The sequence below is a fragment of the Physeter macrocephalus genome, chromosome 11 (genome assembly GCF_002837175.3).
Source record: "Physeter macrocephalus isolate SW-GA chromosome 11, ASM283717v5, whole genome shotgun sequence".
Lineage (NCBI taxonomy): Eukaryota > Metazoa > Chordata > Mammalia > Artiodactyla > Physeteridae > Physeter > Physeter macrocephalus.
The window spans coordinates 179,368,807-179,381,801 of NC_041224.1; the positions used below are offsets into that span (position 1 = coordinate 179,368,807).

Consider the following 12,995-nt stretch of genomic DNA (forward strand, 5'->3'; position numbering starts at 1 on the left):
CGCCGCCGCCGCCGCCGCCGCCGCCGCCGCCAGCCTGGGAAAGGGAAATCGTGAGCGAGCGAACGACTCAGTCCCCGGGCGGCGGCGGCGGCGGCCGAGGGGGCGCGACGGCCGGGGCGGGGGAGCTGCTGCTGCGGGGGGCAGGCGGCGGGAGCGGCGGCGGTGGTCCGCACCAGCCATGCCGAATAAAAACAAGAAGGAGAAAGTGAGTCGGGTCCCGGGCCGCTGGACGGGCCGGGCGGGGAGGGCAAGGGACCGCGCGGAGGGCGGCGGGGAACTGCCCGGGAGCGGGGCCCGGCGGGGCTCAGGGGTCCTGCGAGCGCGGGGGCGCCCTCTGCCTGCTGCCGGGGTGGGGGCGGGGGGCGGTGGGTCGCGCCGGGGCCGCGGAGCCCAGGCCGGGACGGGGGTCCTGATGGCCCTGGTGACGGCCGAGGTGGGGGGCGGCGTGGGTGCCCGCCGCGGGGCAGCGCGCGCGGTGGGCGTGAGGGGGCAGGTGGGGCCGCGCAGGTGGTTGACCCAACCTCGCAGACGCCTGGGCAGGGGCTCCAGGGGTGAGGGTGCAGGCGCCTATCAGGGACCCCCGGCCGGGGAGATGGGCAGCGAACGGACCCCGCTTAAGGCTTAGGAAGAATCGTCTGCCTTCCGGAGGGACGCTCTGGGGCTCTGAAATACTATTATTATCCTGGGTGGCGGCGGCGGCGGCGGCGATGCATGTGAGTGTGCTGCGTTTGCATTTGCGGGGGGTTATGTTTTTGCTTCAGGTGGAGCTTTGTAGCGTTTCAGAATCACCCCAGAAATCCTCGCTCCCAGGGTTTAGGGTGGGAAGGAAAAAAAGGGACGCGGTGTGGATCTTTCAAGATGCTGAGAGCGCTGTATAAATGTGGGTTTACCTGTTTCTGCTTAAAGTTGTCGGTGCCAGATAATGCAGACGAAGAAAAGAAGGAGAATCTGAATTTGGGTGGGTGGGTTGGTGTCAAATCACAATATTGTATCTCTAAACCATATGATGTAGAATTTCTTGATGGTATTGATTAACACTATCAAAAGTCATTGTTAAATTGTATAACTATTTGTAAAACTGCATTTTGGTTTATCTGATGTTTAGCAGTCTAAAAACTGAGAAGCCTAATTGATTCTGCTTTATGTTTCCCAGGAATCACCAAAAGCAGGGAAAAGTGGAAAAAGTTCAAAAGAAGGACAAGACATAATAGAATCAGAGGTAACTATTCTTAAATATTCACTTTCCGTTTTTTCATGAACACCTTTTAACTTAGGGTAGAAACAATGAGGGTGAGAACACCTAGGGTCTTCTAAAATGTTTCCCTGTATGAGATTTTTTTCTAGTGTCTTTCATAATCCTCCATTTTAGTTATTTGGGTTTGTATTATTCGCCTTTGGGGAAATATGAATGTTTTAATGAAAGTTGTGCGTATCTGTGCTGCTAGTGTTTTTAAGTTCATCCCCCACCCCCCAATCTCAAATCTAGCAGCCCTCCTGTGGAGACTGGTTTCAGGGACTCTCTCATACCGGAGTTGTTCAAGTTCGTATCAGTTTTCCCATCCTCCCTCTTCCTTTACAAGAGACAGCCGCGTCTGTCTCTCAGCAGCTCAACCTCTTTCTCCTGTGTCACCCTTGCTTTCCTGGATGCCGTCTCTGCTGCTCGTGCCCTGTGCTTTTCTCTGTTGATGTCTGATCCCCTTAGCCTCTTTCCCCAACAGTGTTGGTATATTTTGGTTTATCTAGTTTTGCTATTTTTGTGCAATGTTCTATCGTCTTTCACATTTTTTTTCTTTGTCTGTAGTGGCCAATTCTGACCACTTTTTTTTTTTTTTTTTTGCGGTGCGTGGCCCTCTCACTGCTGTGGCCTCTCCCGTTGCGGAGCACAGGCTCCGGACGCGCAGGCTCAGCGGCCATGGCTCACGGGCCCAGCCGCTCCGCGGCATGTGGGATCTTCCCGGACTGGGGCACGAACCCACGTCCCCTGCATCGGCAGGCGGACTCTCAATCACTGAGCCACCAGGGAAGCCCTATTCTGACCACTTTTGCTTCTTGCCTTTGGGCTCATTGAGGAAACAGCTGGGATGCTCCATGAGGATTGTGTCTACCTGGTGGGATTGTGCTTTGATAGCATTTGCAGAGCCAGCACTTGGCTTTGCCTTTTCTTCCTTGTGACTAGCTGTTGAACTGGAGCACCTTGGGCTACGGGTCCAGGAGCTGCATGGACCCAGGCAGAGCTAATTGGCCCTTTTGAATCACTGGTAGCAGAGAAGCTGCTTAATTTGGTGTCATAGTTCTCCAGAGCTGGATTGTTGAAGTCCTTAGTCTTATCACAGATGACAGTCAGACCCTTTCCTATAAGCCAAATTAGAATAGAGTTCAATTCTGTCTGGCAAATAAGTTAACGGACCATTATCTGCAGTAGCTTTTTTTCTTTTTTTTTTTTTTTTTAAGCCCCAGGTTATCTTTTCCTTATTATTTGGTACATTCTAAGCCTCCCTCCTCTTCAAGATGTGGTTTGTTCCAGCAAATCTGTTGCCCTCCCCAAAGCAAAAACCAGAAATCCGAAAGGTTCCTTAAATATCAATATTTTTGTGCCAGTCTTTCCCTGCCCTTTCTTTATAGCAGGCAGTCAAGTTTTACTGTGGCATTCTTGCATTTGACTTGATTACTTCCCTGTCACTCTTTTGACTAAATTGATTTAAATGAAATTTAGTTGCTGCGCAAGGGTGTATGCCTCTTCTTTTCCCTTTTTTGGTTTATTGATCTTGCCTTAAAACTGCTTAGATTGCCTAGTGCCCCCCCAGACCTTTCTTGCTCACATACCTGTCTCTCACTGTTCGTGTCACACACACAAAAATCAGAGTGTATGTTTCATTTATTCCTGTTTTAGTGGAAAGAACCTGGCTGTAAGGATGGGAAAATGTTAAGTTTGAATCTGAAGAAAACCTCTCAGTAACGCAAAGATACCAAAGCCACTGATAAGTAAAATGTGTGTTTAAGGCGGATTGGGTTCTTAGACGGTCAGTTGCTTAAGATTCTTGAGGTGTGGCCTGCAGTGTCTTGAGTGTGATGCCCCACTTGTCTTTTTGTATTTTTTCTAGCGCTACTGTCTAAGAGCTGGAGCTACAGAGCTTGAAATTACCACTGAAAAATACTGAAATGTTGGGCCCTTCACTACTTCCTCCTAAGGATCCCAGAGGCAACATGGCATATTAACATGACAGTTGGCAGATCACTGTGTATATTTTGCAGGCGCACAAATTGAGGCACTTCCGTTCCTCTGAACTTGGAGTTGACCATTGCTTTTCCATTGTCTCTCTCACCTCAGTGTTCCTCTCTGTTCTTCATTTCTAGTCCCGCCCCCTTACCAAGTGTGATGGACTCACGCAGGTGAATTAGACCATTACACACACTCTCTTCCTCTCCTGTCTGCTGATACTACTCTGAACTCGAATATTTTAATCTGAACCGTTCACATAGGTCTGCAGTTCCTACGCTGCTTTTCAAACCTTTCTGATGTCACGTCACCTTCACAGTCAGCGTTGGTTCAGGTTACCCCGTGGACACCCCTCTGTTAGGACAGTTAGCACATCCAGGGCTGCGCAGCCCGAGAGGTGCAGAGCAGGTGCTCGTCCGGGGCAGAGGAGTAACCCCACAGAGAAAACGTTAAAGAACTTGGCCTGCGGTTGACTTAAATAATACACCACTTCAAGTGTGGGGAAGGTCCTTAGACAGAAGTCCTGGCCGGTGATCATCTGGCCTCAAGGAAATCAAAGGAGCAGGTGGCTAACATTGCAGACCACTGTGTGGTTAGAACACGGGGACATTTGATGGCGCGGGTTTTTAGCAAGAAGTCCTGCAGTAAAGGATAGAGTGCTTCAGCCAGGGGCTTAGTGAATAAACTGCTGACTCCTGATGGCCATAAACGATGGCCCCTAACTTCTGTGGCCCTGTTTCCTCTTCCCTAAAACGACTTGGTGAGTTTCAGGTTTGGCCATTTTTAAGTATATGGGATAGATTAGGCGCGACCTCTCTTGAAAGTTTTCCCTGCAAGATATCTGGCAGGATATGTCTCCCCAAGTAACAGAATACCGTTAAAAGTCGTAACTGCTGCTGTGCAACTTTTGTCTTTTGGTAGAAACTCCTATTCCTTGAACGATGGGTATTGGAACATCTTTCTTTGCTTTTTTTCTCTTTCAAATAGAATGTTTAATGTTTGATTTGCTTATCCATACGTGTCCTGGGAATCTGTTTCCGCCCAATACATCCTGCTGGTTTATTTCGTAGCACACTTTGAAGGAGTGAGGATGCAAATGGGCTCCCAGGTAACTTGACCTTGGAAAACTGTGGAGATTGACAGAGGGAACTCATCTTTGAGCAGCTGTTCTCAGTGCAACATTCAAATCTGTAGAAACGTAGCTAGGCTCATTGGATGAACATTTAGAATCCTAGTAAATTGCTCAGAGATTCCTAAAGTCCATTTTAGAGGATCAGACCATGCAACTGTGGTTTTTGATACCGTTATTTTAATTTGTGTACTGTGTCCAAAGTTACGCTTTAAAAAGTGTTCGTGCTTTTTGTAAAGTGATTCGTTGTAAGCACATTAAAGGTCGTTCGAGTGTTGTTTTCCAGTTGTGTATCTTACTTATCCTGCTTCAGCTTAGTTTTGTTTGAAAGTCTCTACAGCAACTCTTACATAATATCTGTTGCTGAAAGGAAAGCTGAACAATCCTCTCTCCAACTTAGCTTATTTTGACCCCTTCCACCTTTAGTAATAACTTTTCTTTCTCTTTATGACCTATCCATTTACATTCCCCTGCCCCTTGCCCCCAGGGTTCCGGAGACAGGGAGCCAGGCTTGCTGGGGTCTCATCGGTGTCGGTGGTGGAGTTGTGTCTTAGAAATTTAAACTGAAATTTTAGAAATATTTGTTAATTCATCTAGTAATAACAGTAACACCCGTTACATGTTAACGGGAATAACGGTTTTATGAACGACACCTTTCCATGAAACATTTTTTGACTCTCCAGTCACGTGACTCTGTAGCAGGCGTTTTAAGCTGAGTGAGTTGGAGGAGGACGAGGAAGTGGTTGTGTTGCTGTGTGGGTTTTCTGGGGAGGCGGCCATGACTGTCCCCTCCCGAGAAGAGAGTCCCCGACACCTATCCCCAAACACCAAAAGCCTCTGTCTGGAGGCTGAATTCTGAGCTCAGGCTCTCACTGGGGGCCTCCCGTGCCGCTTTTTCCATCGTTCTCTTCCTGACTTTTTGCAATACAACGCTAAACTGGACTCCGGTGAAACGCAGAGAGGACTCAAAGGAATAGTACCTTAAAAACTTTTTTGATGGGACTTCCCTGGCGGTCCAGTGGTTCACTCTGCGCTTCCACTGCGGGGGGTACAGGTTCGATCCCTGGTCGGGGAACTAAGATCCCGCATGCCACGCAGCCAAAAAAAAAAAACACTCCTTTGAAATTCTTACGTAATTATTTTATAGGAAATGGGAGTTCCCTGCTTTTAATTGCCATTCTTCCAGTCAGTCCGCATCATCTTTGCTTAGAGCCACGGTGTTCAGTAAGGATGGCTCTGCAGAGAGGACAGTCAGCTGCTGACTGGAAGGACTTGGGGTCCGGAGGTGCCGTGAGCTCACTGTCCTCAGGGGAGTGAGGCTTCCCTGAGCCGCCCCCTCTTTGGCACCCACTCCTGCCCTGCGCTACAAGCTGGACGCTTGGTAGGCCCTGATTGTCTCCCACGGGTGACACCGCTGCCCTTGAGTGGCAGCCCACCCTCAGCACCATGGCCAGGTGTTCCCTGTGGGGCTGCCCTGTGGTCCTGTGCGTGTTCCCCAGCATCCTTGGTCAGCCCCACTAGATGCCAGTAGCTCCCCATCCCCTCCAGTGGTGACAACCAAAAGTGCCTCTCGATGTTGCCCAGTGTCTCCTGGAGGGCAAAATGGCCCCGTGTTGCAACCACTGCCCTAGAAAGATCCCTCCACAGAGCATGTACATTTGCTTGCGAATCATGCCTGGCACGTGTTCGTGAGAAGAGCAGTGCTGCTCAAACAAAAGGGACATCAAAATTCATGAGGGTCCCAAAGAGCTCTGATCTAGGTGGGCTGTAGCTTTCTGGTGTTTTTCATATTAGAAACTAAAATTGAAAATTTTTAAATATGTCATTAATTCATCTAATAATAACAACACACCCATTACACGTTAACATAAATAGAGTCTTTTTATGAGAAAACTGTTTACAAAAGTTCACTGAAAAAATGGCATTGCTCTATATTTTTGCAAATCTCTTTAATGTCTGGCTTAATAAAAGACAGCTGGCCTCTCAAGTCTGCGCCTGCATTCAGTCTGTTTTGATACCACATGTCTGGTAGCCTGTGAAAAATCAACATAACGATGGTTATAAAGGCAAAGCGTATCTTAATGTTATCATAAAAATAGTAGATCCCAGAAGGGGCCTAAGGGACCCCACTTTGAGAACTGTTGTAGAATACTTTTTCCCATTCTCTTTCTTGCTTATCTGAATACTTTCATCTCTTTAGCTCCAACTCAAGTTCATTTTTTCTAAAATTTAGAGGAAGGTTTTTCTCACCATCTTGGAGCGTATTTTTTCGATATTTTCAGTTTGAATAGCAATTATTGGCTGCACCAATTATTTATTATGTATAGTGCCTTGGACAACTTTTATTTACCTGTGATTTGCCTCCCTACCTAGACCGAGACCTTGAGGACGGCACTTTAGCTTGATTCGTCTTTGCACTAATATGCCGTACATATTAGGGCCCGGTGTCAAGAGGTATTTGTTGGTGGATTTTGAAAGTGCTCAGGAAGAAGGAGAGCTTCAAATCAATCACCTTGCTGGTTTTTTTCTGATACTGTAAATTTGAAAGAAAAAAAATCTCTCTTGTTAAGAGCCTTATTGCTTTAATCACCTCTTTGATCCTCTAAGGGAATTTTAATGCAAAATTTTCATTCAGTGTAATTTGTTTCAAATAAATAGCATTATACCAAAGCAGAAGATTATAGTATTCGGTCTTTTCCTAATGTTTCTAATTTTTTTTGTAAAATTTTAAGAAGAATACAGTTGGCCCTTGGATAACATGGGGGTTAGGGGTGCCAACTGTTTGCACAGTCAAAAATCCCAGTATAACTTAGAGTTGGTCCTTCATATCCATGGTTCCTCCGTATCTGTGGTCCTACATCCAGGGATTCAACTAACCTCGGACCATGTAGTACTGTACTACGTATTTACTGAAAAAAAGCCATGTCTCAGTGGACCCGTGCAGTTCAAACCTATGCTGGTTAAGGGTCAACTGTATTTTATTTTTGTTTTTTGTTTGCTTTTACGTACCACCAGAGGTCAGTGGTAAAAAGCATAGTGTCATGAGACCTTATTCTAATTAAAGCATTTCAAAATAGGGTTTCCATGTAAATACAAGGTTTCCATATGATCTTTGGTACTTTATCTTTTTTTTTTAATATTTATTTATTATTTGGCTGCATCAGGTCTTAGTTGTGGCCTGCGGGCTCTCTAGTTGTGGCCCGCGGGTCCAGAACGCACGGGCTTAGTTGCTCCGCGGCACGAGGGATCTCAGTTCCCCGACCAGGGATCAAACCTGCGTCTCCTGCACTGGAAGGTGGAGTCTTAATGACTGGACCCTCCAGGGAAGTCCCTGTCTTTCTTATTTTACTTTTATTTTGGGAGTATTTCTCAGCAGAACATAATACATATTTATAAGTTGTGTGTGTATGTTCACACACAGAAATGTGTGTGTGTGTGTGTGTGTGTGTGTGTATATATATATATATATATATATACACACATAGAGAGAGAGAAAGGTTTGTTTTGAGCATCTGTCGTCCTGTGCAAGCACTGGTAAGATAAAGAGTATGCTATTGTCCTTACTCGTGAAGCACTGTTTTCTGTTACTTGTGAAGTGTCACATCTGTTGAGCTTGGACATTCAGGGGACTTGGGAGTAACCTGGCCCCCACCAGTCAGTCACACTTGCGGCCGCTGAATAGATGGGACAAGATGGAGACATTCTTGTAAAGAGCCACCTGGAGCTTTGGGTGAGGAAATCGGATGTTTGAAAGCATCTAAGCAAACACAGGATCGCCATTAAATTGTGGAGTTCCTGAGTGCGTGCTGGATGTGGCGTGTGTGTAGCAGGTAAAGCTGGCAGGTAAGATCAGTCAGCATCCCTGTCCCTCTTAGACAAAAGCTCCGTTACATGATGTGTAATTCTAGAAAGAGTCCTTCAAGCGACTTATGTGAAATCGTGTAAAGTGTTCCAGTTCATGGAAGCAGCTCCGAGCGAATGCAAGCTGGAGCCCTGCCCCACAGTGGTGGCGAGGTTTCCACCTGCGTGTGGGGAGCTGGGAGAGGCAGTCTGCGCCAGCATGTCATGGGGACATTTTCCTAAGTCACAGGGAAAACTCCTCTGACAGACTGCAACTCGAGAAAGTCTTCTGTGTTTCCTTGAATGTCGGGCACCTGCCCAGGTCTGGGAGTGACGCCGTCTGGTTTGGCCCAGCATTTTGGTAACAGCCTTGCATCTTGCTGTCAGTCTGTCGTGTGGAGCGGAGACTCCCCGGGCCCTGCTTCTCCCTCAGGTTTGAGAGCAGCCGATGCTGGGAAGGGCTGCTTCCCAAACGCCGGCAACAGTGTCATCTTCGTCTTCTCCACCTGGGGGAGTGAGAGAACCGGCCTAGAAATTTAACTCTCCAAGGGAGGGAGGAAGAAAAGCTTTGTTAGCTGGAAGACTTTGCGTTTTCCTTTATCATAAGTGTTTTTTAAAGATGAACTTGAGCATGGCTCTAAAGGGGCGTTAGCTCCGACCTAAAGCTGGTTTTGCGCAGTGGGTACCTGGTGGCTCTGAGGTGCTGGACCTGCGCCATCCAAGAGATTAGTTAGCCTTTAGCCACACGTGGCTGTCTAAGTTAATGAAAAATACATTAGATTGAGAAATTCAGTTCCTTGGTCACGCTAGCCACATTTCAAGTGCCCAGTGGCCACACGTGGCCAATGGCTCCCCTGCTGGACAGCAGATAGGGAGCAGTTCCCACTTCGCAGAAAGTTCTACTGGACAGAGCTGCCTTAGACCCTAGCAGTACCTTCCAAAATAACTCTAATGTGAGCGCACTGAACTTAACTTTGTTAGCTATCATTCTTCTTAATAGGAAATATCAAATTTAAGATTAAATTTAAGAGAAAAGAAGACATATAAATTGGCAAAAGAGAAGGAAATGGGCAAAATAGGGTAAAGAGGCAGGTGAGAAGGGGCTTTGGTGGTGAGGTGGGAAGGAGGCCCTGCTTACCACTTGGTCCGGGACCCACCTACGTTCTAAAGACCCACACTGGAAACACAGAGGAGGCCACACCAGTCCCCACAGGAGTGGACCCAGAGAGGCCCCAGGGAGACAGCCACCTTGTCTGCTTCTCATCTTTCTTTTTAGACATCTATCTTTACAGGGGGGGCGGGGGGGGGGCGGTCAGAACACACTTGGTTTAAAAAAGAAAATAGTGCGAAGTCTGTACTTTCCCATTTCACTTGATCCACTCTGAGCCCTGCATCACAGAGCAAACCTCTCTGGACTCTTCTGGTTTGCTCCGGATCACACCGGAAGCAGTACAGTGTGGTCAGAGGGAGAGGATGGGCTCTGTAGTGGGAGGGAAATTCTCTCTCTCAGAGTCATCTTCCTCCCTTCATCTGGCCTTTCTCCTTTTCCCTCCCTCCCTTCCTTCCTTTCTTTCCTCCCTCCCTTCCTCCCTGACTTCATTCCCTCCTTCTTTCCTTCCTTCTTTTTTTTTTTTTTGACACATTGCCTTATTTTATTCAAAAACCAGTCTGCTCACACATGGTCCAAGAACACCGAAATAATAAAGCAAATATAATCACACGTGAAAGATTGGTCTTCAAACATCATAGCCAGTGATGCCACGCTTGCCTGTGATCTCGCCGGCATGAAACCACGTCCACACCTCAGTGGCCACCAAACCATTCAGCAGAGCTTCCTTAACTGTGAGCTGTTTGAAGCTACCGGTTTGAGCACCACTGACAATTTTTTTCAAGCTCTGAATAGCTGTAGGGATCTCAGCAGGGGTTGGAGGGACCAGCTCAACCTTGGCATAGTGCCAAAGTATGGCCAATCGAGGCTTCAAGTAAGTCACAGCAGTGTCGACCAGCGCTGGGGCCTTCTCCGTGAGGTTACGGACAAACTGGGCTGTGGTTCTAGGACGGAAAGTCCGTCGCCCCGACTGGCCGGCTGAATGGCCATTCTCTTTCACGTTGCAGGCTTCCCTTCAGTAGATTCACTCACTCATAGTCATCCAGCAGGTACGTTCTGAGGTCCTACTATGTGCTGGGCGCCATCGCAGGTGCTGGGGATTCAGCACGGGACACAGCAGGGCCCCTGCCCTCAAACAGTTTGCTTTCGGTGAGTGCTGTGTGCACTCGTGTTTCCAATTTCTCCACATCCTCCCTAACACTTGTTTCCCTTTTTTTCTTTTTTTTAAAATTACAGCCACCCTAGTGGGTGTGAAGTGTTATGTCATCGTGGTTTTCATTTGCATTTGCCTAATGGCTAAAGATCTTGAGCATCTTTTAATGTGCTTCTTGGCCATTTGTATATCTTCAGAAAAATGTCTGCTCAAGTTCTTTGCCAGGTTTTTTTTTCCCCCGGATGCATTGGGTCTTTGGTGCTGCGCACGGGCTTTCTCTAGTCGTGGCAAGTGGGGGCTACACTTCGTTGCGGTGCGCGGGCTTCTCATTGCGGTGGCTTCTCTTGTTGCAGGCATGGGCTCTAGGTGCGCGGGCTTCAGTAGTTGCGCGGGCTTCAGTAGTTGTGGCCCGCGGGCTCTAGAGCGCAGGCTCAGTAGTTGTGGCGCACGGGCTTAGTTGCTCCACGGCATGTGGGATCTTCCCGGACCAGGGCTCGAACCCGTGTCCCCTGCATTGGAAGGCGGATTCTTAACCACTGCGCCACCAGGGAAGCCCCCTTTGCCAGTTTTTTAAATGGGTGTTTGTCTTTCTGTTGTTGGAGTTCTTAACGCAGGCATACCTTGTATTATTGCGCTTCACTTTGTTGTACTTTGCAGATACTGTTTTTTTATTATAAATTGAAGGTTTGTGACAACCCTGTGTTGTCAGATGATGGTTGGCATTTTTTAGCAATAAAGTATTTTTTAATTAAGGTATGTACGTTTTTTTAGATGTAATGCTATTGCACACTTAATAGACTACGGTAGAGTGTAAACATAACTTTTATAGGCCCTAGGAAACCAAACACTTCATGTGACTAGCTTTATTGTGATGTTTGCTTTATTGCAGTGGTCTGGAGCAGGACCTGGAATTTCTCCAGTATCTCTGATATTGCCTGTATATTCTGGATACTAGACCCTTATTACAAAACTTGCAGATATTTTCCCCCATTCCATGGATTGTCTTTTCACTTTCTTAATAAAAAGTGTCTTTTGTGTCTTTTTGATGCACAAAAGTTTTAACTTTTTATTAAGTCCAATTTATGTTTTTTCTTTTGTTGCTTGTGCTTCTGGTGTTATATCTAAGAAACCACTGTCAAATCCAAGGTCATGAAGATTTACCTCTGTATTCTCTTGAGTTCTCTGGTTTTAGCTCTTATATTTAGGTCGTGAATATGACTGGTCATTGATCCATTTTGAGTTAATTTTTGTTTATGTGTGAGGTAGGGATTCCCTCCCCCCCATTTCATTCTTTTGCACGTGGTGATCCAGCTGTCCCAGCGTCATTGGTTGAAGACTGTTCTTTTTCCATTGAGCGGTCTTGGCTCTTAATTCTGTTCCATCAATCTTTCTGCATGTCTGTCCTTACGCCAGTACCACACTGCTGTGATGGAAAGGCACGCCGCTATGGGGTTTCAGCTACTGGTTAGTGTGATACAGATAAAGCAGCCGTGGAGGGGGCAGGAGATGCGTGAGTTCTGATTCCTCGCCTTGTTCGTGTGGAATCTCCACCTGGGTGCCGCAGCCGCTTCGCAGTTATTTCTACCTGTTTTCCCTGCCACATCGGTGACTTGTCCCACCATCCGCCATCTGCGGGCGCCCGCGTTCCCTGAGACACCCCCCGCCCACGCGCCTCCGCTTCCGCGTCTTGACCTCCTGTCTAGACAACCAGAAAAGCCTTCTTGTGGGCCCTTCGGCTTCCACACCTGAGCCTGAGGGCCTTTTACAAAGGGAAAGCTTTTTGTGTCATCGCCCCGCCCGAACGCTCTCCATGGCTTCCAGCTCCTTCAGATAGAGTGCGGCTCCTCAGCCTGGGCGCCTGGAGCCGCGCCGGCCTCGGCCTCGGCCTCGCCGGGCCTGCACACGGGCTCTAGGTGCCGCGCATGTGCGCGCACGCACACGCACATACGCATGTGCGCGCGCGCGCACCCGCACGTAGAGCTCCTCCCCTGCGGGTCTTCGCACGTCCTCAGAGCAGACCTCTGAGTTCGTAGGCGCTTCAACCTGCTGTCGGGGCGCGGGCAGCCCCGTGTCCCTCAGGGAACCGGCCCGCAAGGTGTCACAGCCGAACAGCCCCGCCGCCACCCCAGCTACGGGTCCCTGTGCGGGGGCGTCCCCTCGGGGTGGGCAGAGCGACGGAGTTACAGCCGAGGGGGCCACGAGCGACGCCTGGGCAGCGGGGAGGGCCTCGCCAGGGCCTGAGCGTGGAGGACGGGCCGCCAGGCCCAGCCCGAGCGGGGAGGTGGTGACCGCGGTTGCGGGAGTTCGGAGACAGCCCTTAAGCTGGAGGGGCGATGGAGCCGGGTTTTCTTTGCTAGACGCTCACTCTACCCGTCCCGAGGAGAGCGCTCTGGAGGGAGGCCAGAGGGAGAGGCGGCAGGTGTTCGGGTAACTGTGTGTTGTCCCGCACGTCGGAAGCCTTACCTCAGCGTGTCCCCTGTGGTGGCTGTCGATACCCCTGGACTCGGTCTGCTCTGTGTATTGGCCAGATCACCCAGGCCTAGTGCCA

At 48.6% G+C, this 12,995-nt stretch overlaps 1 protein-coding gene across 11 annotated transcripts in view; it reads left to right on the plus strand.

Annotated features, from left to right (window-relative positions):
* Window positions 1-49: 49 nt before the first annotated feature.
* Window positions 50-12,995, plus strand: part of PPP2R5C (protein phosphatase 2 regulatory subunit B'gamma) — a 130,958-nt gene continuing 118,012 nt past the window's right edge. For 10 of the 11 annotated variants that reach the window (XM_055088720.1, XM_055088723.1, XM_055088722.1 and 7 more), the window contains exons 1-2: window positions 50-205; window positions 1,154-1,219. In XM_055088720.1, coding sequence (XP_054944695.1) covers window positions 179-205; window positions 1,154-1,219 — 93 coding nt within the window. In that variant the 5' untranslated portion in view covers window positions 50-178. Of the gene's footprint in view, window positions 206-692; window positions 714-1,153; window positions 1,220-12,995 lie in introns of those variants that run through there. The other variant, XM_055088725.1, reaches the window with a different exon arrangement.